Raw genomic sequence first — 23,678 nt, forward strand, 5'->3', positions numbered from 1 at the left:
CTTCTGCAGACAAATCAAAATGAGGGCTACAAAGACAAAACCCAAAGTTATTGGTTCTTCTGCTACCAGGTACTTTCTGAGGGGGAAAACTGAGACCTGTTTTCCCACTAGAGAATGTGTGTGCGTTTCTCTGCGCATGCTTGTGATTTCTGCTTTAGTCTTAACATGACTATTAGTACTAACATTGCTGACACTTTTAGTTGCATGTTTTCTCTACAATGATCTGTGTGTCCAGCATATCAGACAGAGATTTTCATTCCTCTTTCATGGCTCATTATGAATGGCAGATGCAGGCAGCAAAGAGAATGCTTTCATCTGATGCCAACTAAATCTGTGCTTTGGAATGCTTCCAAACATCATGGACAGAATATCCCAGTTGTAACTTTTGTGTGGTGAGCAAATCGACAGAAAAATGTTGAACACCACCTTTCAAAAGGAGATATTGTATGTCTAGTCCCAACCAAAATTATTCACATTATTGATAAAGAGTGTATAAAATAAACAATACAGGCACTGAGCAAATGTCATATAATATAACAAGTTATCATTTTAGAATACCTTTGTTATACTAAACAGAGAAAAAGATTATAGTCACACTTGAAAAATAAAATTTGGCTAGCACACATCCTTTACCCAGGGCATGCTAAAAAAAATGCATTTGCATATCTCCTTTTAAAGTGGACATTTGCAAAAGTTATTCACATAGGTGCCATGCTCAAGGAAACAAAAACCTACAGACCTATACCTACAGCCTTCTATCATGGCTGTTTATCTAAATGTTCCTCCTCACATTTCATAGAGGGTGGTCTGAAGGAGTGCAATGAATGTTAATGTCAACAGTTTAATATGGCAAATATAGCACATACTTTCAAAATATATCATCAAACCAAATACCTGTGCTTTGCTGTGGATGAGTGCCCTACGTGCATCAGTCTGGTTTCGTCTTGTAAGTTTATTAACCAGAGAATAAATTGCTTACTGATTGCATATAATGCATGTTGACTAGGTACGGTGTCTTTATCCACTACAGCAGACTGATGGGCAAGTTCCATATGATGAGTTAAAAAATGGAACATTTGCATGTTGCATGTTGCATGTTTGGGTATGTTGGAATGTTCTTTCCGAGCTATAATGGCCAGATGAAAATCAGGGCCTTAGTTTAATGCATGTCAAAAAGCTATATTGTATGTGTACTTGCAACAGCTTCCATTTCTGACTTTTCCTCAAGGAAAATTATTTTGTTATTTTAAAGAACGTTTGTCTTGACATTGACTGTTACACAAGGCAATCATGTTCCCTACCTACATGCAGTAAAGCTTTGTTGAAATGGGAATTCTAATTTTCTGTATGTCGGTGTGTGTTTGAAACACAGATGTTATACACATTTCTATTTGCTGGATGCCTCCCCATTAACTCTTCACTTTAGCTGTCTTCATCAGGAAATGTTTCCTTAGTATTGTGACAGCACTTTCATATATTGCCTTTATTTTTGCTACTTTAGTATGATAAACTTGTAAAAAGCAATTTTATTGATTACTTGTTTTGGAAAATAATACATGTAAAGTAAAACATGTCTTGTCTGTAAACATATCAGTGAAATTGTTCTCTAAATATGCCAATAATTTAGAAACTTTATGGATAAATGTAGTTTGAATTGTTCTCTTGCGAGGACAAACACACAGATTCTGTCCCCATCCAAATTTCCTAATAATTTTTTACCTTTCAGGGAAAGCCCCAAACCTAACGATAGAGCTAAATCTAAGGCCCAAAAGAGAGAGTTGGGGGCAGGCAAAAGGTAATCTGCAATTATGAGACATCAGTTTACCTTGGCAGATCTCCCAGAGCACATGGCGTACTTCTGTTGGCCACTGCTTGCTTTTCCTTTTTCTTTGCTTTGGCCTTTGACCCTTCCCACAACCCCTTGTCTTTTCACCAGAGGACCCTAGAAGATTCAGGCTGGATCCCAATAATTGTTTCTTGTCTGTCCTTTTCCTTGGCCCTTACCCTCATCTACATAAAATACAAATTAAGTTAGAGGATTTGATATGCCTGTATGGATTCAAAAATATAAATAACATCAAAAACATAAATACCTGTTTCATGCATAACTTTGTGTTTTTACAAGGTATATGCTAGCACTGTTTTACATGTTGTTTGTTGCAAAAGACCATAATTTCACATCAGTTCCTGATTTGATAAATAAGATTTATAAATAAATAAATAAGCAGGACTACAAAATGAGGAGGCATACCAGGGGTGCGGGAAGATCTTTTAAAGTGGGGGTGCTGCCACAGAAGTGGTACCGGAATCTTGAATCATTCATCGTTATTTTTATATTAGTTATTTTTATTGTATTTAAATTACATTAAATAATGAAGGAAGCACTGGGTACCATTGCTTTGGATTAGAGCTTGTTTAATTTGTGTGAGTTAAGATAGACAATATTGTTTGTTGTGACTTTTGAAATCAATACTTTTAATGGCAGGCCTAAATTTATCTATTTTTAAGTAATTACTTATAGGCCTTGCATTGTATGTGAGAGTAACTTGGCATTTTTGTACATTGAAAACATGTTTTTGATGAGATTTACTTAAATGGCTATGAATGGTCAAATTGACCTTCATTTATCTTGTCTATATGATTGTACATTTTGATGGCTGCGTGTAATGTTGCAGAAGGACTCCAATATTACATAGCTGCAGACCTGCAGAACAAGCTTGTGGCTGGGTGAAGCCTGCAATTGTAGTACAAGGTTTTAGGGTCTATCTTGTAGTCATGTAGTTGTGTGAGTCGTAGTGAAACCCAGTAGCATTATGTCACCAGTTTCCATACACCTGGCAGGCTACCTGCAGGACCGAATCGCAACAGAGATTTTGGTTCTTCATTTCAGTACGATCTTTGTTTACATCAGCATTGTACAACACTATAGACCCTGTTAGTTTTCCTCTAGAAATGGAAAACTATGGTAAGAAGGGTAGAATAAATTGGTGGAAATAAACAGGGAAATGGTGATGGACAATTTGTATTGATTAGCATTTATAGTAGTTGCAAATATTTAATAAAGGATTTTATGCAGTATAATTGTGCAATTGCTCTTAATTATTGCTTAGCAGGTAATTAATAACTTACAGCCTGAAGTATGAGAAAAAACCAATTGTACTGCTGGTTTCATTGGGCTGTGCTCTTATCGCCTCTTCTCATCTCCCTCTGATGTTTTTTTTTAATTCGTGAAAAAAGCAAACAGTGGTAGAGAATGAGTGAACAAGGATATAAAGAAAGGCATTATGTATTCATATATTACAGGTTTTATTTACACAGGATTAGTAATAAGAGTTACACTTAAACTAAATCCAGGAGGAATAGTTCTGTACACTGAGACAATCTTTCATTATTTTTTAGGAATGAGAATTTGTAGCACATGAACCACAATGTGCTGCTACAAGTGAATTTAGGCTAAATGTGTTGGTCACATGGCAGCACAGTACACTCAACTGAAGCATACAATGAATTAATCTTCTTTCCACTTCAATTATTCAAGAATGTAGCTTGTGTTTTTACATTGCCTACTCAGTCAGAGGTGGACAGACCTGGTCTTTTTGAGCCACTGAGGTTTGTTATTACTTTGTGCTTTAGTTGATTACTCAACTGACTCACTTGACCTGGCTTCCTGAGTCTAAATTGATTTTCAAGAGAAAACAAAAACATGGTTTTCCATGTCCTCCAGGCCTGACCATCAGGCTCTAAATGTATGCCAAAAGATGGTAATCTCCATTGCCGTCACAACAGTTTTTATAATAATAATAATTATTATTATTATTATCATTATTATTATTATTATTATTATTATTATTATTATTATTATTATAACAGCAACAGCAGCAACAACAACAACAGTCCGTTTTTAACAGTTGGCCCTCCTTTCATATTTTAACCGAACAGAGAGTATAACAGATAATGAAGGGATCTCAGAATGTGCCATGGTGATGGATCATACTCCCTTCCTCCTATATGGCTCGAGCGTAGGCCAAGCTACAGACTGTGCCACAAGTCTTGCAGTCTGACTTCTAAACCTGCCAACTTACAGAAGTACAATTTGCAATCTAATAGAATCATTAGAAAAATAAGCATTACTTTTATTTTGTCCAAAACCATTTGTAAAATTAAAGTGTCTTTGCCACAGCCTTTGAATTGATAGTAATGCTTTAAAGACCCTGTGCAATCAAAAACATTGTTTTTAACTGTTGTATTGCAGACAAAAAATACAATATTAAGCATGTTTTATTTAGTTGATATTTAAAATACATTTTGTACTGTTCAGTAAACATAGCAGTTATGCCTACATTTTAACCCATCAGCAGTAAAAGTGTTTTTGTCTTTTCCTGTTTGTACATATGAAAATGTAAGTATAAAAAGTTTTGTAGCTTCATCAACACGTGCAGGAAAAAAAGTATTTGCACTGGGTCTTTAAGAATGCAGGCCTGCAGCTCTGCTTTTCCTAACACGTCACAAATAAATGCCACTTTCATGACCTGCTTGCTGCTTGACATTAAAATATTATGTATAGAAGTAGTACATTTCTTAGTGTTGGCAACTAAAATCTGGTACTTATCACTTATAGATATTCATATAAGTTGGTGATAATCTTCAATAAAGAAATTATTTAAGTGTCAGAATGGCACAGCTGTTATAGAGATCCAAATACAGTGGTAATTTACCTTGAAAATTGTGAATAAAGAAGCTTTATCATTTTATTTTATGCTTCCTTCTTGTTTTTATCCATATATTTTCTTTAATAGACTCAAGAATTCCAGACAGAATTAATCAATCACTTTATGTTATGTTGTTGTCCAAACTGAATCTGATTCAGTCATAGGACATTTTATGTAGCTTAGCAGTAAATGTAGCATAAAGCATAGAAAATGCCCTGTAACAAATGAACTTATAGACCCACGTAAAGCACTATGCTTGTTATAGCTGGAGGTAAGTCATAATAAGAATCCAGTACATTTGGAATTACATCACTTAAATTTTCACTAACTGTGCAATAAGGGTGAACCAGAAGCCCCTTCTCCAGCATTGTGCCATTCGGAAACAGCCTGTTGGTGCTCTTTATAAACTCTGAACTCCTCTCCCCTATGTCCAGGATGCTCGGTGACCGAGGGCAGGTAAACTACCGCATCCACTCTGTGGCCTGCACAGGAAACGAGGTGCACCTGTCTGTCTGTTCCATGGAGTTCAGCAAAGCCAATGTCAGCGTGCCCTGTCAGGGGGGCAGGCCTGTCGTGGTCAGCTGCGTCGCAGGGCCACAGTTCTCACAGATCTCTGGAAAGAAGCCAAAGATCAAGGTATGCTACATTACATTGCATTACATTTATTTATCCAAAGCGACGTACAATAAGTGCATACCGAAGTTCATTGGAACAACTACAAAACACAGGTCCAATGAAGTACAATAATCATTATGTAACAGTTATTCATTACCATGAACACATTAAGTTCAGTTTATGCAGTAAGGCCCAGTCAGAAAGTTATGGTAAGTCAAACTGGGAGGCATGCCACAACATCAAGATAATGATACAGGTGCAATATAAGTGCTGGATGGAGGTACAAGCGTAACATGAAAGTGCTACAGGAACAAATTAGAAGGGTACAAGTGATAAGAGCGATTCTAGATTGGGAGTGCCCTGCGGAGTAGTGATAGTCCAGGTACAGTCTGAAGAGATGTGGCGGAAGTTTGGCAATGATCGAGTGGTTCGTGGAGGAACAGAGAGTTTGTTCCACCACTGGGGAGCCAGGGTGGAGAAACTCCGTAGTTGGGACGAGCAAGAACCATTCACCTGGCTGGCAGGGAGTGCAAGTCCCCCTGCTGCAGCAGAACGGAGTGATAAAGTTGGCGTGTAGGATTGAATCATGTCCTGTAGGTAGGCGGAGGCTGTCCTGTTGGCTGCAGTATAGGCGAGGGTCAGAAGTATGAACCTGATGCTACACCTACACTAGTTACAGTTCAGGTCAAAAGTTTAATACACCTAGACTAAAGATATTCAAACTCAGTTTTTCACAACTCCACACGTTTCATGTTACCATACATTTCTTTTGGCAAGTCAATTAGGGCATCTACTTTGTTTACGTCAGAGGTCATTTTAAAACAATCGATTGGAAACAGATTTATTTCAGCTTTAATTCACTATATCAGAATTCCAGTGGGTCAAAAGTTTACATACACCAAGTTGACTGTCTCTTTAAACAATCTGGAAGAGTCCAGAAATTGATGTAATTTCTAGAAGCTTCTGATTGGCTAATTGTCGTAATTAGGAGTTAATTGGAAGTTAATTGGCACATGTGGCTGTATTTAAGGGCCTGCCTTTAGAGCCACTGCCTTTTTGCCCTTGATACCATGGGAAAACCCAAGCAACTCAGCCAAGACCTCCAAAAAACATTGTGGACCTCCACAAGTCCGGTTTCTCCTTAGGAGCGATTTCCAAACAACTAAATGTACCACGAGTATCTGTACAAACAATTGTATGCAAATATTAAAATCTTGGAACCACACAGACACTGCATTCAGGAAGGTGGCACAAATTAACTCCTAGGGCTGAACAAACTTTAGTCCAAAAGGTTCAACTGAACCCCAAGACAACAACAAAGGAACTGGTGAAGGAGTTGGAGGTATCATGTACCAAAGTAACTACATCCACCATTAAGAGAATCATACATCATCATGGCCTGAAAGGCTGTCGCGTAAGGAAGAAGCCCCTACTCCAAGACTGGCATAAAATATTCAGAATGAAGTTTGCAGGTGATCACCAGGACGAAGACCTAGCCTTTTGGAGGAGTGTTCTCTGGTCTGATGAAACAATAATTGAACTTTTTAGCCATAATGATCAGTGCTATGTATGGTGGAGGAAGGGTGAGGCTTTTAATCCGAAGAACACCATACCAACTGTGAAGCCTGGGGGTGGCAGCATCATGTTGTGGGGGTGTTTTGCTGGAAAAGCGACTGGAGAACTTCAGAAAATAGATGGCATCATGAGGAAGGAGGATTATCTAGAAAAACTGAAGCAGCACCTCAAGACACCAGCTAGAAAGTTAAACCTTGGTCACAACTGGGTCTTCCAGCAGGACAATGATCCTAAGCATACCTGCAAAGTTGTAACAAAATGGCTTAAAGACAACAAAGTGAAAGTGTTGGAGTGGCCATCATAAGGCCCTGGCCTGAATCCCTTAGAAAATTTGTGGACTGAACTGAAAAAGCGTGTCCAAGCAAGGGGGCCCACAAACCTGACTGAGTTACACCAGTTCTTTCAGGAGGAATGGCAACGAACTCCGGCAAAGTAATGTGGAAGGCTACCCCAGGTGTTTGATTCAAGTAAAGCAATTGAAAGGCAATGCCACCAAATACAAACAAAGTGTATGTAAACTTTTGACCCACTGAAAATCTGATATAGTACATAAAAGCTGAAATAAATCTGTCCCTTAGTTATTATTTTGAAATGACCTCTTATGGAAATAAAGTAAGATGCCCAAATTGACTTAACACAGGAAATGTATGGTAACATTTGGAATTGTGTGGAGTTGTGAAAAATTGAGTGTCTTTAGCCTAAGTGTATGTAAACATTTGGCCTCAACTGTATAGTAATAAGTACTGAGTGTTACAGTAGAGCAACTTGTTGGATTTTTACAATTTGGTAAAGTTCAAATTTGAAAGTTCTTATTTGCAGTGCTGATAAGAGCATGAATTGAATTTATTAGAGTATAGTCCCTTTGTGTGTAGTCATCAGAAAATGCACCTTCAAACCCACTGCCCTGCATCTGTCAGTCAGACCCATTGATATTTCATATTTTCTGTATATATTTATTTGGCTGTGTTTCGGACAGGGGCACTGTACAAATAGTCATTGTGCATTCAGGAGCAAAGTAGCCGTTTGGGGATTGTTGCATTCAAGTTTACGGTATGTTTTTAAGCATGTGTGACTATAACTGCATTCTGCTATAACAGCAGGTCACAGTGAGGCTGAAGGGGGGCTGGAAGGTGGGAGAAGGACGTGTGGAGGTTCTGAAGAACAACGAGTGGGGCACGGTGTGCGATGACCGCTGGAACCTGCAGTCGGCCAGCGTTGTGTGCAGGGAGCTTGGCTTCGGCACTGCCAAGGAGGCCCTGACGGGGGCACGCATGGGGCAGGGTGAGCAGGACCTGCCGTTTAAAAACTGCATCTGGAGAACTCTGTACTTACTGCACAAGTTACAGCATGTTTTAGACTTCTTTAATGGTCTCTGAAGGGTTGTTCAGAATGACTGACTTCAGTATCAGTACTTATAGTTTTTGATGCTGAATGAAGAGATTGATTATTATTATTATTATTGTTGTTGTTGTTGTTAGCTAATGAGAATGCAGTATGTCTATTCTCTAACTGATCTTGATAACCAGTCAAGTAGCCTATAAATGTAATCATTTAGCACCTCTTAAAGTTCTATAAAGCTCATAATTATCAGACTCTTTGCTAACATTTAGTTTGAGCATGTTTATAACATGCTCTTATTTGTAACTTTTAGCTAATGATTGTTTTAGCTGTAAAATATCTTGTATTGTGTTTCATAGGCCTAGTACTTTATCTTTAGTAACTTTATAGAAACTGTGTCCATATGTATAAAGAAGGCACAATGTCTTAGGATAAAATGGAAAGGGACTTGTCATTCACAAGTACAGACTTCAAATGGCACAGTGAGTAGGGGTGGAGAAATCTTCATTGTACTTTGAGATGCCTTCAATTTGTTTTACAAAAAAAAGTTTCCTGGGTGAAATGCTCTTTGTCCTTTGTTTGTAATATTAGTTTAAATTCTATTTAGATATAAATGTGAGATGACAGCTGTGAGGTAGAGTAGACTGAAAATAATTTTTCACAGGGCAAGTGGCAGGTGCCCATTATCTGAACCTCAGTGACATTTTGCCCCTACTTGGATTTGACTCTTGGTCCTTTGGTCCATTGGCTCCACACTGTGAATCAACCACACAGCTGGGCACAGGTGGCAGGCTTCTCCAGGTGTCAGAGAGCAGAGAACAAGTCCCGTCCCTATACCTCTTTGATTTGTGCCTCAGCAGCTGTTGGAATACCATGGATATGAGAATGTGAAATACCTCACTATACGCACAGACTGGTGAGTCAGCAGTGCAAGAGGAACACGTGGTGAAATAAAGGGGTGAATGTTACCTCAACATTACCCCATTGGACAAGGAGACAGACAGGACAAATGTGTCGATACAATTCTCAAGTTCAGGAAAGGCAGGCCGCCAGGGTCTACAGAGCTAACCATGGCTGCACAAACACTCTCAGCTACCCGTGAACAGAAGTGAAATATACAGGTATGAGTCAGAGGAGTACAGTCAAAGGTCAAACTGTTTGAAATCAGTTGTAGTTCAGTGTGTGCATTGTTTAATTTGTATATGTAAAAATGCACAATTTTGCTTGGCTTTCTTCTCACCACTTTGAATTATCAGTTGTGCCTGTGAAGTCACTGATGTACTGTCTGCGTCCTCCCAATAACATAGCAGCTCAAGCACTCATCTGTGAGCCAGTAAGCAATTTACTTACTACTGGCCACACAGTACTACACAAGAACTATGGCCAATCAGAGCAGAGGGAAATATATTACTGATTATAAGGGGTAGCCTGATGTTAATTGAGGAACTAATATAGTGTTAACCTGAGGACCACAATATATGCACAAATTATTAATCCATCCAAACCAATATCCATGTGAAGCAAACCGATATACATGACAATCAAACAAATATGTGCAAATTACAAACCGATGTATGCGTAAATGACAAATCAATAAACGCACCGGTGACAAACGAATATAGGCGTAAATGACAAACCAACAGAAGCGTCAATGAAAGACCAATACATATGCATATCAAACCAATACATATGCCAAGCAACCAATACGTTTGTACAGTATATGGATTATTTATTTCCTAAACGGCCCCCCATAACTGCGGGCAGTATAAAACAGAGCCTAGTCCATACTCCAGCTTGACATCAGGGCTATAGAGCCCAGCTTATGGTTGGAGCAAGCATTTATACTGATCAAGATATTTGGGAGCCCCTGGTTTCACTTTTTACTCTTCGGGTGACTAACAAACACTCTTAATGAAAAAGAATTATGAAGTACAGTGTGCAGTGTCTTACTGCATTGGCAGTCCTGATTCTGGGGCTCAAATTCAAGAATGAGAGTGATTGCAGTAAACAGTCTGAAAATATAAAATATAGTCAGTCAGTGCTCACCTTACAACTGTCTATCTTTAGTAAAAATCACATGTCCCTGGCCAAACATCGACATGTACATCACATATAAGTTTTCTTCCGTCAGGCAAACACTAAGTGGGTCCTGAGGTGCTGTGGGCTGTAGGTTCATCCAGGCCATTCTGAGAACCATGTTTAAAGAACATGACCTTTATGCTTTACAAAAAACATTACTGTTTCTTCCACAAGTGGAGACACTTCTCATGGAAAGCTAACCCCCAGAAACGGCATATTTCAGCTTCCTTAACCCGAGGACCGAACAAGGGGACTATTCTAAATTAAGCAGCAGCACAGAACTGGTCTGTTTTCTGCTTCCATTTATACAGACCTCTGTTTATTTGTGTGAGCATGGGGAATGGGGTCATAGATTGCAAAATGCAAAACATGAATTTTATTTTCACATAACCGTTTCTGTGCTGATACACACGCAGTGAGTACGTACTGTACATTACCTTCACTGGCTAACCCCTGTCTACATGGTCCCTTTTCCTAGTAAGAGCACCTCCCAGTAGTGAAATTAAATTCTCACAGTGGTCTGGATAGCAGAATCATCACTGGCATAGCACACACCCCTGCAGCCCTTGCTGTGTATGTGTGTGTGTGTGTGTGTGGGGGGGTGGGGGGGACGACACAGATAGGCCTATAACCGTGAGCTTAGTCATGTTGCATCCAACAGCTGCATCCAAGGTTAGAAATTAGCTAAATATTTACGATATTTAAATATTTAACCAAGATATTTGAGAAAATAAATAATAAGTTCAATGTTTAATCTGGGTTTTAATAAAAACCAAGATTTAAGATATAAACTTTTTCACATGGGTGAAGTGGGTGTTTGATCAAATATAATAATTATTTAAAAAATGTCTTGTTTTTCTCAGGTTCCTTGTGTGTAATATTACATCTCATAAAAAACACATTTTCAACGTAGAAAAATGCCAAGTTACTCACACATACAATACATACACCATCTATAACTCATTCATTCAGACTGCCAAAATCCAGGCCTGCCATTAAAAGTATTGATATCAAAATGACGCCAAGTTACGGTACTTACGACAAACAATATAGGCTATTTTGCCTCACCGAAATTAAATAAGCAATGCAATGCTACTCAATATTTCCTCAATTCTTTCAGGCCATTTTGGTTATAATCTCTGTTCCATAACCATTATGTTACACTGCTGCCCTTGCATTAAAGGGGTGTGTCACCCAAGCTTGGTTCACATGACTCCAGATGATTCCAGATGACCTCTGTATAATCTTATTACTTTTTCAGATGATATTTCACGTGCCTAGCCTAGTGTGTTGGGTGGGTATCAGTTCAGGGCTACTTACTCTGGATAAGCATGTACTCGTTGCAGGAAGCACAAACATTGATGGAATGCAGGTTATGGTGGGCCCACCTACTCAGAAAATAGCCTTCTCCTGAACCTTTGTCTGCTTTCCCCTGCTTCAGGTCTTAATGTCTGTGTACGTTTATCAGTCTTCATATTCAGTTTAGCTCAGTCTTTAGTCTCAGGCTTAGCTCAGTGATCTTCCAAAACAGACAAAGCTATGCAGAGTTGCTCAGTTCATCTTTGGTTACAATTTTGGGACAGAGGTGTGCACTTGCCAAAGCACATTTGCTTTCCCTTTCAAGTTCTATCCAATATAACTTTGCTAATGTGTTTTCAATTAAATGTACTTTTTCAAGTGTGCTGTTACTGTTCTGGGTACTAGCACTAATAACAATCTGATTCACTGATTTGCTTGAAAATAGTTTGATTAAGAACTCGAACTGCCCCCACCCCCCTAACAATGCACCAATTCCGGCTCAGCAGTGCTGACATCTGGGTTTCATCTAGCAACATTGAAGTAAATATTTAGTCTGATTGCAGCAATTAAAATCTCTGCAGATTTCTCAATGCATTTTGAACCAAATACATTATTGTTAGATAAGGAATAATGCATTCTGACAGATATCTTAAAATGCATTAAGATTTTTTAAAAACAGTAAAAACAGCACTATTTCAAATACCAGATCTTTGGTGTGCCATTTTTGTCATTTCTGTGTTTGTATATGGTAATGCAGCCTACCCTTCCACTATATAGCTTTTTGGGCATGGTGTTTATTGATCATGTTCCATGCAGAGAGTTTACAGTTTTGGTTGTGTTGTGGCGGGGATGAAGTCCTGTGGAGGAATGTCTTATTTGGGTCATGTCTTAACATCTGCAGGACTGGGTCCTATCCACATGAATGAAGTCCTGTGTTCCGGGCAGGAGAAATCCCTGTGGAACTGCCCTTTCAAGAACATCACGTCTGAGAACTGCCACCATTTAGAAGACGCCTCTGTCAAGTGCAACGTGCCTTATATTGGCTTCGAGAAAACGGTCAGAGAGCCACGTCTTGCTCGTTCAGTCTCGCTGAGACTTTGACTGTTAATAGGAGTATTTAAAATGTAGAAATATAGTAGAACTTCATAAATATGAACGAATTGGGAAATTTGTCATTTCGAAATCTGAAATGTTTGTAATTTTGAAAGTTAAAATCATTTCAGTCATTTGTCAGTATGCTACTGTCATTTGAAGTAATGGACCTTAGTTTAAACTAACAGATAATCAACCAGGTAGTAACTCTCATTAGAATGTTCATTATTTTTTATTTTGCATGGTTTTCAAAATCATGTGTCTCCTTTTCAGTGACTGGCTATCTTTGGCTTCCTTTGCAAACTATATAATCTTGTTCTGAACCTTCTGTTGGCTTTTTAAAATAGTATTTCCGGGTTGATAAGATGAATGCTACTTTCAGTTTTTTACCATATGCAATTGAACAGACAGTCTGTATCTCAGAGGTTCTTACCAAGAAAGAAAGTGGGATGTATGCACTGAAGAACAATCTTTGCTTTATTGTGTTTAGCCATTTATATAATTACAAAATTTAAATTGTTTGAAAACAAGTGCATCCTGATGTTAAACCTAGAACAGTGCTAATGGCACTTCACTGCTCGTTGCTAACCTAACAGGATATCTGCAGACAGATATCATACAATAACTGAATCTCAAATGAAAGGAGTCATTTGAGTAAAGTAATCATTAGCATTTTTATATATTCATGTCAACTGGCACCAAAGATATTTGGTCTGAGCCATTCTCCAACTGTCTATATTATTGCTTATTACTGCCACTGTTTTAAAAAGCAAGCTATAGCATATGGTAACTGCATCATATATTTTCAGGGAAACTATTTTTGTTGCTTCATTTGATTGAATGACTAGAAATGTTCTTCGTTGGACACATCAATCACATTATATACCATTGGCTTTTACATTTAGTAATAGATTACAGTCGACCATCATCCCATGAAATAACCCTGGATCTGTTTCAATTGCTTTTGGAAGCAAAGGTGGCTTTTAAATATATTTATAATGTATGACAGTGGATGTAAGTTGCTGGTTGACATGAAACTCATCTAGGATACTAGAAACGTAAAGGATCTGCATGTCATCTGTCACAGTAGTACTGACAACATGCTCAATGTACTTTTATTAACTGATTAGAGAAAACTAATACTTTGTGGCAATTGAATGGAGAAGGAGGTAACACCTGTAAGAGATGAAAGCTGGCAGTCCTCTGTAACTGTTATAGACTGCAACTGAGCCCTATTTCTCTTTCTTTGACTGTTGGTAATCATTTTCACACAGGCAAAGGTTGTTGTCAGTGCTTCTTCTAAGCTTAACTGTGCTGCATTGTGATATCCTGAGAGATTGCTCCAGTTGCCCCGTCAGTCATTGATCAACTTCATTTGATCAATTAAAAATCTGGAAGTAATGTGTAAAACCATACTGTACAAAATGCATTTTACTCAATTTTAAAAACACTGAATAACTTGATGATGATGATGGGTCACTGGAACTTTCTCCAGGAAATGAAATCAGCACCTGTAATGCATTTGGCTACCCTTCAGTCGTCAAACTGTCAAAATGTTCAGTACCATTTCCGGCTTTCCAGCTGCCTATCCAATATCAAAGTCTTATTGGATAGGCAGTCACCAAACAGCCTACATTTGAATAACATGCTTACTGATGGTTTGATGGCACCCGTGGCTAACTCCTTCAACCCCCCCGACAGATAAACATCACAGGGGGGCGTACACGCTTTGAGGGGCGAGTGGAACTTCTGAATCCTGACGCAAACGGAACTGAAGGTTGGGGGTTGATCTGTGGAGAGGGCTGGACCACACGGGAGGCCATGGTGGTCTGCAGACAGCTGGGGCTAGGCTACGCTAACGGTGCCCTGAAAGTAGGTAGCCAGGAGTTATCCCCCAGATATTCATACTGCAGAGATTAGCGAGCCTACAGTTACAATACAATTCGGCATAACAGATTGGTACAAAGAAAATGAACCAAAATTAGTCAATATAAATTGGCCATAAATAAATTAAATAATAACTTTCACTTGAAATATCAAAAAAGTTATTTTATATAATAAAATGTGAGCCACGTAAGCCCCCAGGAAAGTGATGGCTGTAGGAGTTCGTCACATGATGTAGTGTGTAATACTTCACCTAAGACCTCAAACCTCATAAGCAGGTAGATACTAACACCTTTTCCCTGTTGGTGAGATGGAAGATCTTTCTCTCAGAGAAATAGAGAGCACATTAATGTTTTCCAGTCTTAGATGTTACAAATGCCTCCCTCAGTGAAGGCATTTTGATGACTGCTTGGCACTCATCCTGTAACTGAACAAGAAGAACTGTTTCTCCTCTGCCTTTACGATCATTACGGACTGCACCTCAGAGTGCACCTCCAAGGCTTTAAGTGAGGCTTCTCAGGTGACCGGCTGGCCAAAGTGAATGTGGGGGGGGTGAGAAAGGGATGGGAGGGCTCAGGTCTTTGACACTGACGCCCCGCAGGGCCTCTCAACAGGTCCGGATTGTGGGTGGACGGACGGATTATGAGGGTCGATTGGAGGTTAAGGTGGGGTCCGGGTGGGGCACAATCTGCAGCGAGGGCTGGACCACGCGAGAGGCTATGGTAGCCTGCAGACAGCTGGGGCTTGGCTACTCCCTGCATGCAATCACTGTGAGTAATTTGTGCCCCGCATGCTATCATTGTGAGTAATCTATGTACGGAAAACCAGAAGCATTGCATTTGAATGTTGTGTATCATCACTGCATATAAAGTAGCATGACATCACTGAAAATATCAGAACATGAAATCATTGTGAATAACATACCATCTCCATACTAACATATTTTCCGTACCTGATATCACTGTGTGTACTATACTCACTGCATGACATCACTGCTATTAAAATATTACCTGCATGCCACAATACTGTATACTTCTAGCATGATGTCACTGTGTAACATACTCCCTGCATGATATCATTGTGTAACATGGTCTCTGCATGAGGTCACTGAGTAATTTGTTGCATGCTGCATGTCATCAACACGAGTTATCATACTCCCTGTAAAAAAAAATACTCTTCACATGCTATGACCAGAGGAAGAAGTGTTTCTTTTGCGCCTCTACATCATGAAACCTATGCACTTGTTGTACGTCGCTCTGGATAAGAGCGTCTGCTAAATGCCTATAATGTAATGTAATGTAAAGTATACTGCCCTCATGCCAAAATAACCAATGGGAACTGCTGATCTCACTGTACTCACCCCCTCTCCAGCCCAACCCCCACGTCCCTAAAAAAATAAATATTGATAAAATTATGTATATATCAGAGTTTGCGGTCGGTTTTTAGCTGGAAAATGTATCAAGGTCTGGCAAATTCCAGTGATTTTGACAAAAGTATACAGCTAAAGAAAAGCTTAAGCTGCACTGAACCTTATAAACCATTTGATTTCAAGTCAGCAGCTGCCTACCCTGATCGACATGTCCACCTTGGTGAATAGCAAAATTGCTTTTATTAGCCATTAGATTTTTCATCTTTATTCAGTATGGGGCGATTCATCTTAATTCAGAAGAAGAATGCTTCAATGATGCAAGATCTGACAGCTGCTTCTGTTGAGAAAGGCACACACACTGCACACACATGGAATGCACGGATACAAATAGTATTTTTTTGACCTAATGCATCCTGTTGTGCAAGGCACAAGCATATTTGTATATTTATATATATTAATGACAATTTTTGTTTCCAAAGACGCAAGATTATTTTGCCAGCGAATAAAAATCACGAACTCTGGTATATATCCATCATTGGGTTTGTCATGTTCCCATCCATGTCAAAACCACGATTTCTTACCATGACCTTATAGTGTAATGTCAAGGTAAAGCAATATTTGATAACATTGTGGTTTTTGTTAGATTTCATTGAGTATGTCCTTAGACTCTTAATATCAGAAATTACCTGTCAAAGATTAATCCCCTCTGACCCCCCAGTGCTTATGGTTGTCTCCAAGGAAACGTGGTACTGGGACAGCAGCAACGTGACGGATGTGGTGATGAGCGGGGTCAAGTGTGCCGGGGACGAGATGAGGATCAGCGACTGCCAGCATCACAAGAGCGTGAGCTGCAAAAAGGCTGGAACGCGCTTCGCTGCTGGTGTCATCTGCTCAGAGAGTGAGTGACCAGCCTTCGTGTTTCCATTTTCTTGGTGAAAACTGAAAAATGTCAGGGAAACACTGGGAAAACGTCACATCCGTGTGACATTTTGGTCAGAACTAATTGTGACCTCTTTCCTCTTTCTTTCTTTTCACTGCATCCCAGTCATGGTACTTGAGGGCTGCGGAGTAAGCACATTTAGCATTTTGTATATTAGAATTTTCTGTCATTGTTATGGAGGGTTTTGATTTTAGTTTTAATAAGACATCAGAGGCTAGTAGAAGACTTGAGAACCAAAATGATCTGTTCATTGCAAAAATGAATAGTTCATAGTCGATTTCATAGTTTTGCCCTATTTCTCATTGCTTTGAACTTTGATCCTGTAAGTTTTTAAAACCACAAGTAATTTAGGAATGAGGGAAGGTTACAAGGAATTTGTTTACTGTGTTCAGCTGTCCTGTCTTATTTTCCCGACTTTTTACCAGGAACTTTTGACTTGAATCATTGCTGCGAGTTTTCATTTTTACAGGTGCTTCCAGATGATAATGGATTAATTCAGCAAACATTTCCACTATTCCTGGATCATTGTGTGTTGGTGCTTTGGTGCTTCATTGTAAAAGAGAATCAACACAATTGCCCTCAGCCCCAGGATTGCCATGATTCCTATTTTACATTACATTACGTTACATTACATTACAGGCATTTAGCAGACGCTCTTATCCAGAGCGACGTACAACAAGTGCATCAGTTCAAAGTGCAGAGGTGCAGAAAAACACACTAGAGTGAAGTAAAGATCGTAGTGCCAGAAGTGAGCACATAGATCAGGACTCCAACCCTGTAGGGTAACCTGTTCAGCAAATAAACAAAACAATCCTGCCAAGTAGAAAACTAACGAGATTTCATTAGCCTAACTAGGTACATTGAGGTAAATAGAGTAGAGCTAAACTAGAGACTAGGGAGGGGTGGGGAGAGGTGCAGCCTGAAGAGATGAGTCTTTAGTCTGCGCTTGAAGGTAGTCAGATTCTCTGCTGTTCTGACCTGCACGGGAAGGTCATTCCACCAGCGAGGGGCCAGGACAGACAGCAGACGCGAATGGGAAGTACAGACACGAAGAGGGGGAGTTGCCAAGTGTCCAGAGGTGGCAGAACGGAGAGGTCTGGCTGGTGTGTCGGGTCTGATGATCCTCTGGATGTATCCTGGTGCTGACCCCTTAGCCGCCTGGTATGCAAGCACCAAAGTCTTAAATTTGATGCGAGCCATAACAGGCAGCCAGTGGAGGTCAGTGAGCAGGGTGGTGACATGGGAATATCTGGGGAAGTTGTAGACCAGACAAGCTGCAGCATTCTGGATGAGCTGCAGGGGATATTTCAAATCAGAATTAATTTTCTCTCCTTGTCTCTTTCTCTATCCCCCCCCCCCCCGTCGTTCTGACAGCGGCCTCTGACCTGATTCTCCATGCCCCTCTGGTGGAGCAGACAGTGTACATCGAGGACCGACCCCTGCACATGCTCTACTGTGCCGCGGAAGAGGACTGCCTCTCCAAATCCGCCGCCAAGGCCAACTGGCCCTACGGCCATCGCCGCCTGCTGCGCTTCTCTTCACAGATCCACAACATCGGCCGCGCCGACTTTCGCCCCAAGGCTGGGCGCCACTCCTGGGTGTGGCACGAATGCCATAGGTAAATACGGGGCTCGGCGGTGGCTTGCGAGGGGAGCCAGGGAGGGGTGGCTAGCTTGCCTGTCCCAGCTGCCTGTTTGTGGAGGAGCACTGCATAACTCAACAGCATGACTCGCTCAAAGCATGGTCCGTCCTCTGTCCTCTTTCTGTGGCTGTGAATGTGGTTGCCAGTCAAGCATGTCAGTGAGCTGGAAAAATATCATTTTTATTGTTGTTGTTGTTGCTGTGCTAGCACTGGTGTTGCATTTCTCACTGTGTCTTGAACAGAATCTTCCCTTTGCCCCACCCCTCTTACAGTGGGAAGGGCCAGTTGCAAGAACTGTATTCACCCCCCCCCCCCATACCTACACAAACAAAAAATATCAAAATAATATCAAAAATTTACTCATATTATTATTTAATACAATACAACAGGTAAAGAGCTGCAATTAGAAAAATTGCATGCCTGCATCAGAGTGACTACATATTAGAACTGTATATTCTGGACTGCTGGGCATTCCAAATTTAGTGGGGGAAAAAAAATATTGGTTAAAAAATAAAGAAATATATTCACTAATGTTAAAGAAAATCTAAGATGCTGAGTTGATTTCACAAGAATGAAGAGTACACTACATGGCCAAATGTGTGTGGACACCTGACTAAACTATGGCCAATAATATGGAGTTTGTCTACCCCTTGCTGCTATAACAGCCTCCACTCTTCTGGGAAGGCTTTACACTAGATATTGGAGTATTGCAGGGATTTTCTTCCATTCAGCCAGAAGCGCATTTGTGAGGATGGGTGCTGATTGGGCAATTAGGCCTGGTCTCAGTTGGCTTTCCAGTTGATCACAAAGGTGGTGGATGGGATTGAGGCCAGGTCTCTGTTCAGGCCAGTGAAGTTCTTCCACACCAATCTCGACAACCATTTTTATATGGACCTCGCTGTGTGCCCGGGGGAATTGTCAAGCTGAAACAGGAAAGGGCCTTCCTCAAACTGTTGCTAAAAAGTTGGAAGCACAAAATTGTCTAGAATGTCATTGCATTAAGATTAACCATCATTGGAATTAAGGGGCCTAGCCCAAACCATGGAAAACAGCCCCAGACCTAGGTGTGTCCAGATAGTGTATATACAATCATTTGAAAGATTTTGACACTTTTTTGTGAGTACAAAACACACCCAAAAGAGTCATTAGCACAGCTTTACTTTGGCAGTATCTTACCATTTGGCATTGCTGTCTTTTGTCACTCTCCCCAGGGGTCTTGTTGAGCATGCACAGTGTCTTTCTCGTCAGTGTTTTTCCCTATAGCATCTGCTGTGGTTGTCTTTCAGTGGCTCGTGTGCTTTTAATTTGCCATATCTGACTCCCCATTGTCTGTTAATGTTTCTTGGGTTTAAAATTTTGTACCTATGAGTCATTTAGACAGCTAAACAGCTTCACGTACATCATTATTGAAATTATTTGAAATGTATTTTATATAAGTAAGAACTTTTGAGTAGCTACAGAAAAATAATACTAGTACTATTGCTGATTGTGTCCAAGGTCAATGCTGTTGAATTATGTTGAAAGCTTCACCTCAACACATCAGGTCATCATAACATTTCTATAATGTTGCGAAACATCACAGCGATGTTATGAGAACACTGTCAGCTGGACTTCCTCGAGACCCATCTGGTTTCCACTGTCAGCCAAAGTCGGCTCTTTATTTACACCATGCTTTCGGTTCACATCCTGCCTTTAATCTCATTTCATACACGTAGTCACGCTATACGCATATTGCTTATACATCAGATTTATACATTTGAAAAAGTTAATATTTGGGGACAGCATTGATTCAGTGGAACTGATTCCAAAGAAAAGATACTGGGAGGGGCTAGTCAACCTTCCTATGTTTAAGGTTTGTCCTTGTGACTAACTGAAGTTTTTATTTATTTATTTATTTATTTATTTACATAACCATCAAGTACGTTTTCCTTTACATTTTAGCATTTATCAGAAATGCTGATAAATGCTAAATATGCTCTTAAATATGAATGTCACCACTTAAGTCATCATGTATATTTAACTGGGAAACACATTTATTTGTAACGTAAGGACAATGGTTTAAATGCAGAACCACAAAATGGCGTCTTTGTCCCTTGCCACACTTTGCAAAGACTGTCTTGATTTGATGCATCTGAAGTTACATTTCACCACACCATTATTGTGCAGTTCGTAAATTAAGAAGACTCTTGGGTACAAACTGGTCTTATTTCTCTTCTATGATTAGTCTGGCAAGATAACATGAAAAGGCATTAGATTTTGCTGGCTTTTCAACAGTGCACAGTAGCAAAAACATATAGATCAATATCAATCAGGACATTTAATTTAAAATGCAGGTTTGCCGCCTTTAAAAAAGCCTATGTTAAGTTATTATAAGTTATAATGTTGACAGATTACTGAATGGCTTCATGAAATGATTCAGGTAGAATCTGAAAAATGTAAGAGATCACCCTTTTTTTAGTCTTTGTGACCAGTTTTTCCGACATGCCAACCATTAATTAATTAGTTTTACTAAGGAAATATAAAGTACCAGTAATTATGTTTGCACAAATTATACAAACAGGTTACAGTATAGTCATATCCCAAAAACCTCATTGACGCAGTAGTCCATTGCCTGTCATTCTAAATCACTGCCCCCTTCTGCTCCTTGAAATGTCTTACAGGCTACATAATATTGTCACTATATTCATGGAAATCATTACAGAAACATTATTAGAAAATGACACGCTAACACATTCATAGGAGTAGGCCCTACTTGTAACTTCCTGTGGAATGTTTCACTGTTTGTGCATGTGTGTTTGCATGTGCGTGCGTGGATGTGTGTGTGTATGTGTGTGTGTGCGTGTGTGTACACGTTTGGTCCCTTAGGCACTATCACAGCATGGACATCTTCACCCACTATGACCTGCTGTCCATCAATGGCACTAAAGTGGCAGATGGCCACAAGGCCAGTTTCTGTCTGGAGGACACAGACTGCCATGAAGGTACTGTAGGATCCTAAGGTTGCAGTGGGGCAGAGGGGGATGTCTTGTTTCTGGAATCCTTCACAGATTGACTTGTCTTTAAATCCCATTTATAGCCCATCCCACCCACTAACGTGACCACTATAATTACATCATTATTAAACAATTCAAGATCAGTCAGTCTGTACAGAATCTACACACTAGCCTGTTGCCCAACCATTCTGTGTATTTTAGGCAGATTCACCAGTATTTATAGTATATGGATTGGCTGGCATGGTTTACTCACTAAAATACAAGCATATTATTTTTATATCAGTATATCTGCACAGCCTTAGCAAAACAAAACAGCTAACTTCATAAAAAGCCCTTCAGTCAAAGTTGGAGCTGGGTAGCCTGTCAGTAAAAGTGGGATCGGTGGGACAAAATAGTTGGAGCGCCCTCTGTTGGTAAACCTATCGGAAGTGCCTGAAGTGTGCTGGTAACCAAGAACTATTGCACATTTAAGCTGCACGGAGAGAAAAAGATTTGTTACTTACACTGGGTGTAATTACATGTAAATTATATGTGCTCTGATGCCCTAGAATTGGTCCTCAAACAATTGTATTTTCTGCAATGTCTGTCGAGGCTTGACATTATAAAATCATTATTACTGATTCTGTACTTTACTCAAGCTTGCTGCAATTGGATAGGTCTGTATTGATAATGAAATGTAATATCGAGTGCTTGCTTATATAGCATGGATGTAGATACATGTGTCTAAAGTGTATTGTGCCCATGTCACAGGAATTTCGAAACGCTATGAGTGCGCAAACTTTGGTGAGCAAGGCATCACAGTGGGCTGCTGGGATCAGTACCGACATGATATCGACTGCCAGTGGATCGATATTACTGATGTCAAACCAGGAAACTACATATTACAAGTAAGCACTGAGCCCAGAAATCTGATAATGGTGCAGCAGAAAGTTTGGGGGAAAATTATATTTATACATTCTTCATATGAATACATACTAATAATTTTAATGACATCATTTGTATAGCACATTTTTAACATAAGATGCATCTCAAACTGCTTCAGTGAACATAAGTATAAAACAAATGGAGCAAATGGCAGTGTAATAACAGTAAAATAATTATTCCAAAGTAATAGAATGTCAGTGCATCATTTTGTGAATGAAAATGCTGCTGAAAATTCCATCTTAAGCCTGCTTAAATAAAATTTCACTTTTATAAATGAAAGTGGCAGAAAGGCAGTGGAGTACAGCTATTGCAGTGGACTCATGGGCTTGAATCCCATGATTCCATGATCCTCTGAGTGACATTTTTACTGTGACTGGGATAACTAAAGTTACACTGACACAAACTTATCTGTGTTGATAGACTAAAGAGTGTAAATTATTACAGTCAAGGGAAAGTATAGGAGAGGAGGTATGAGATCTAGACTCAAGTACGAGATCACAGTGAGCAGAGTGTTTTTTTGCCTGGGTGTTTGCTGGTTCCCCTCACAATGCCCCTTGATTCCCCATGCTCAGGTGGTGATAAACCCCAACTTTGAAGTAGCGGAGAGTGACTTCACCAACAATGCCATGAAATGCAACTGCAAATATGATGGCCATCGTGTTTGGCTGCACAAATGCCATCTTGGTGAGTAACTTTACAGTGATGGCCAGGGAAAAAAGGGTATACAAGTCTGATTGAAATGTATACCATGTTAACCACCACAATGGCAATTTGCAAAGACACCGTAGACATAGAAATAGTCTTTAGGGGAAAAAAACATTTAAGAATAGCATACAGGTGCCATTACATTTGTGTTGTGTCTTTTTGCAAAAATGTAAGCTGTGAAACTAATTGACCAAATTGAAACATGACAGGGCTGGCTGGAACAAAAGCAAATTTACTTGCCTACCAAATCTGCAGCTTAAGACACCAAGTTTTATTAAGCTCTGTCCAAATATTGTGAGGTTGCTTGTAAGAAAAGGGGGCCATTTCTTCTCCAGAAAATTCTGCTTGGAAGCATTGTTGATAGAAGAATCGTGTGATCATAATTACTGGCGGATGTTTTATGGGTCAAACCAGTGCAAGCCCATCTAAAACTCAATTAAATTTAGTTTAGATCAGTGTAATTCATAGAAGGGGTTCAGTGTATAGGATAATGCTTGTGTTTCACTGGACTGAT

General features: G+C 39.7%; 1 protein-coding gene across 6 annotated transcripts in view; it reads left to right on the forward strand.

Annotated features, from left to right (window-relative positions):
• The window catches only part of LOC135259622 (lysyl oxidase homolog 3A-like), a 47,812-nt gene that overhangs the window by 19,137 nt on the left and 4,997 nt on the right, over positions 1-23,678 (forward strand). The window contains exons 5-16 of one of the 6 annotated variants that reach the window (XM_064344188.1): positions 10-69; positions 1,727-1,795; positions 5,144-5,345; positions 7,997-8,180; positions 12,517-12,671; positions 14,409-14,579; positions 15,206-15,361; positions 16,699-16,858; positions 18,275-18,518; positions 21,408-21,523; positions 22,286-22,422; positions 23,032-23,143. In XM_064344188.1, the coding sequence (XP_064200258.1) occupies positions 10-69; positions 1,727-1,795; positions 5,144-5,345; positions 7,997-8,180; positions 12,517-12,671; positions 14,409-14,579; positions 15,206-15,361; positions 16,699-16,858; positions 18,275-18,518; positions 21,408-21,523; positions 22,286-22,422; positions 23,032-23,143 (1,766 nt within the window). The remainder of the gene's footprint in view (positions 1-9; positions 70-1,726; positions 1,796-5,143; positions 5,346-7,996; positions 8,181-12,516; positions 12,672-14,408; positions 14,580-15,205; positions 15,362-16,698; positions 16,859-18,274; positions 18,519-21,407; positions 21,524-22,285; positions 22,423-23,031; positions 23,144-23,678) is intronic. The other 5 variants (XM_064344185.1, XM_064344184.1, XM_064344186.1 and 2 more) reach the window with 5 other exon arrangements.

Source organism: Anguilla rostrata, chromosome 7 (genome assembly GCF_018555375.3).
Source record: "Anguilla rostrata isolate EN2019 chromosome 7, ASM1855537v3, whole genome shotgun sequence".
NCBI classification, from domain to species: domain Eukaryota; kingdom Metazoa; phylum Chordata; class Actinopteri; order Anguilliformes; family Anguillidae; genus Anguilla; species Anguilla rostrata.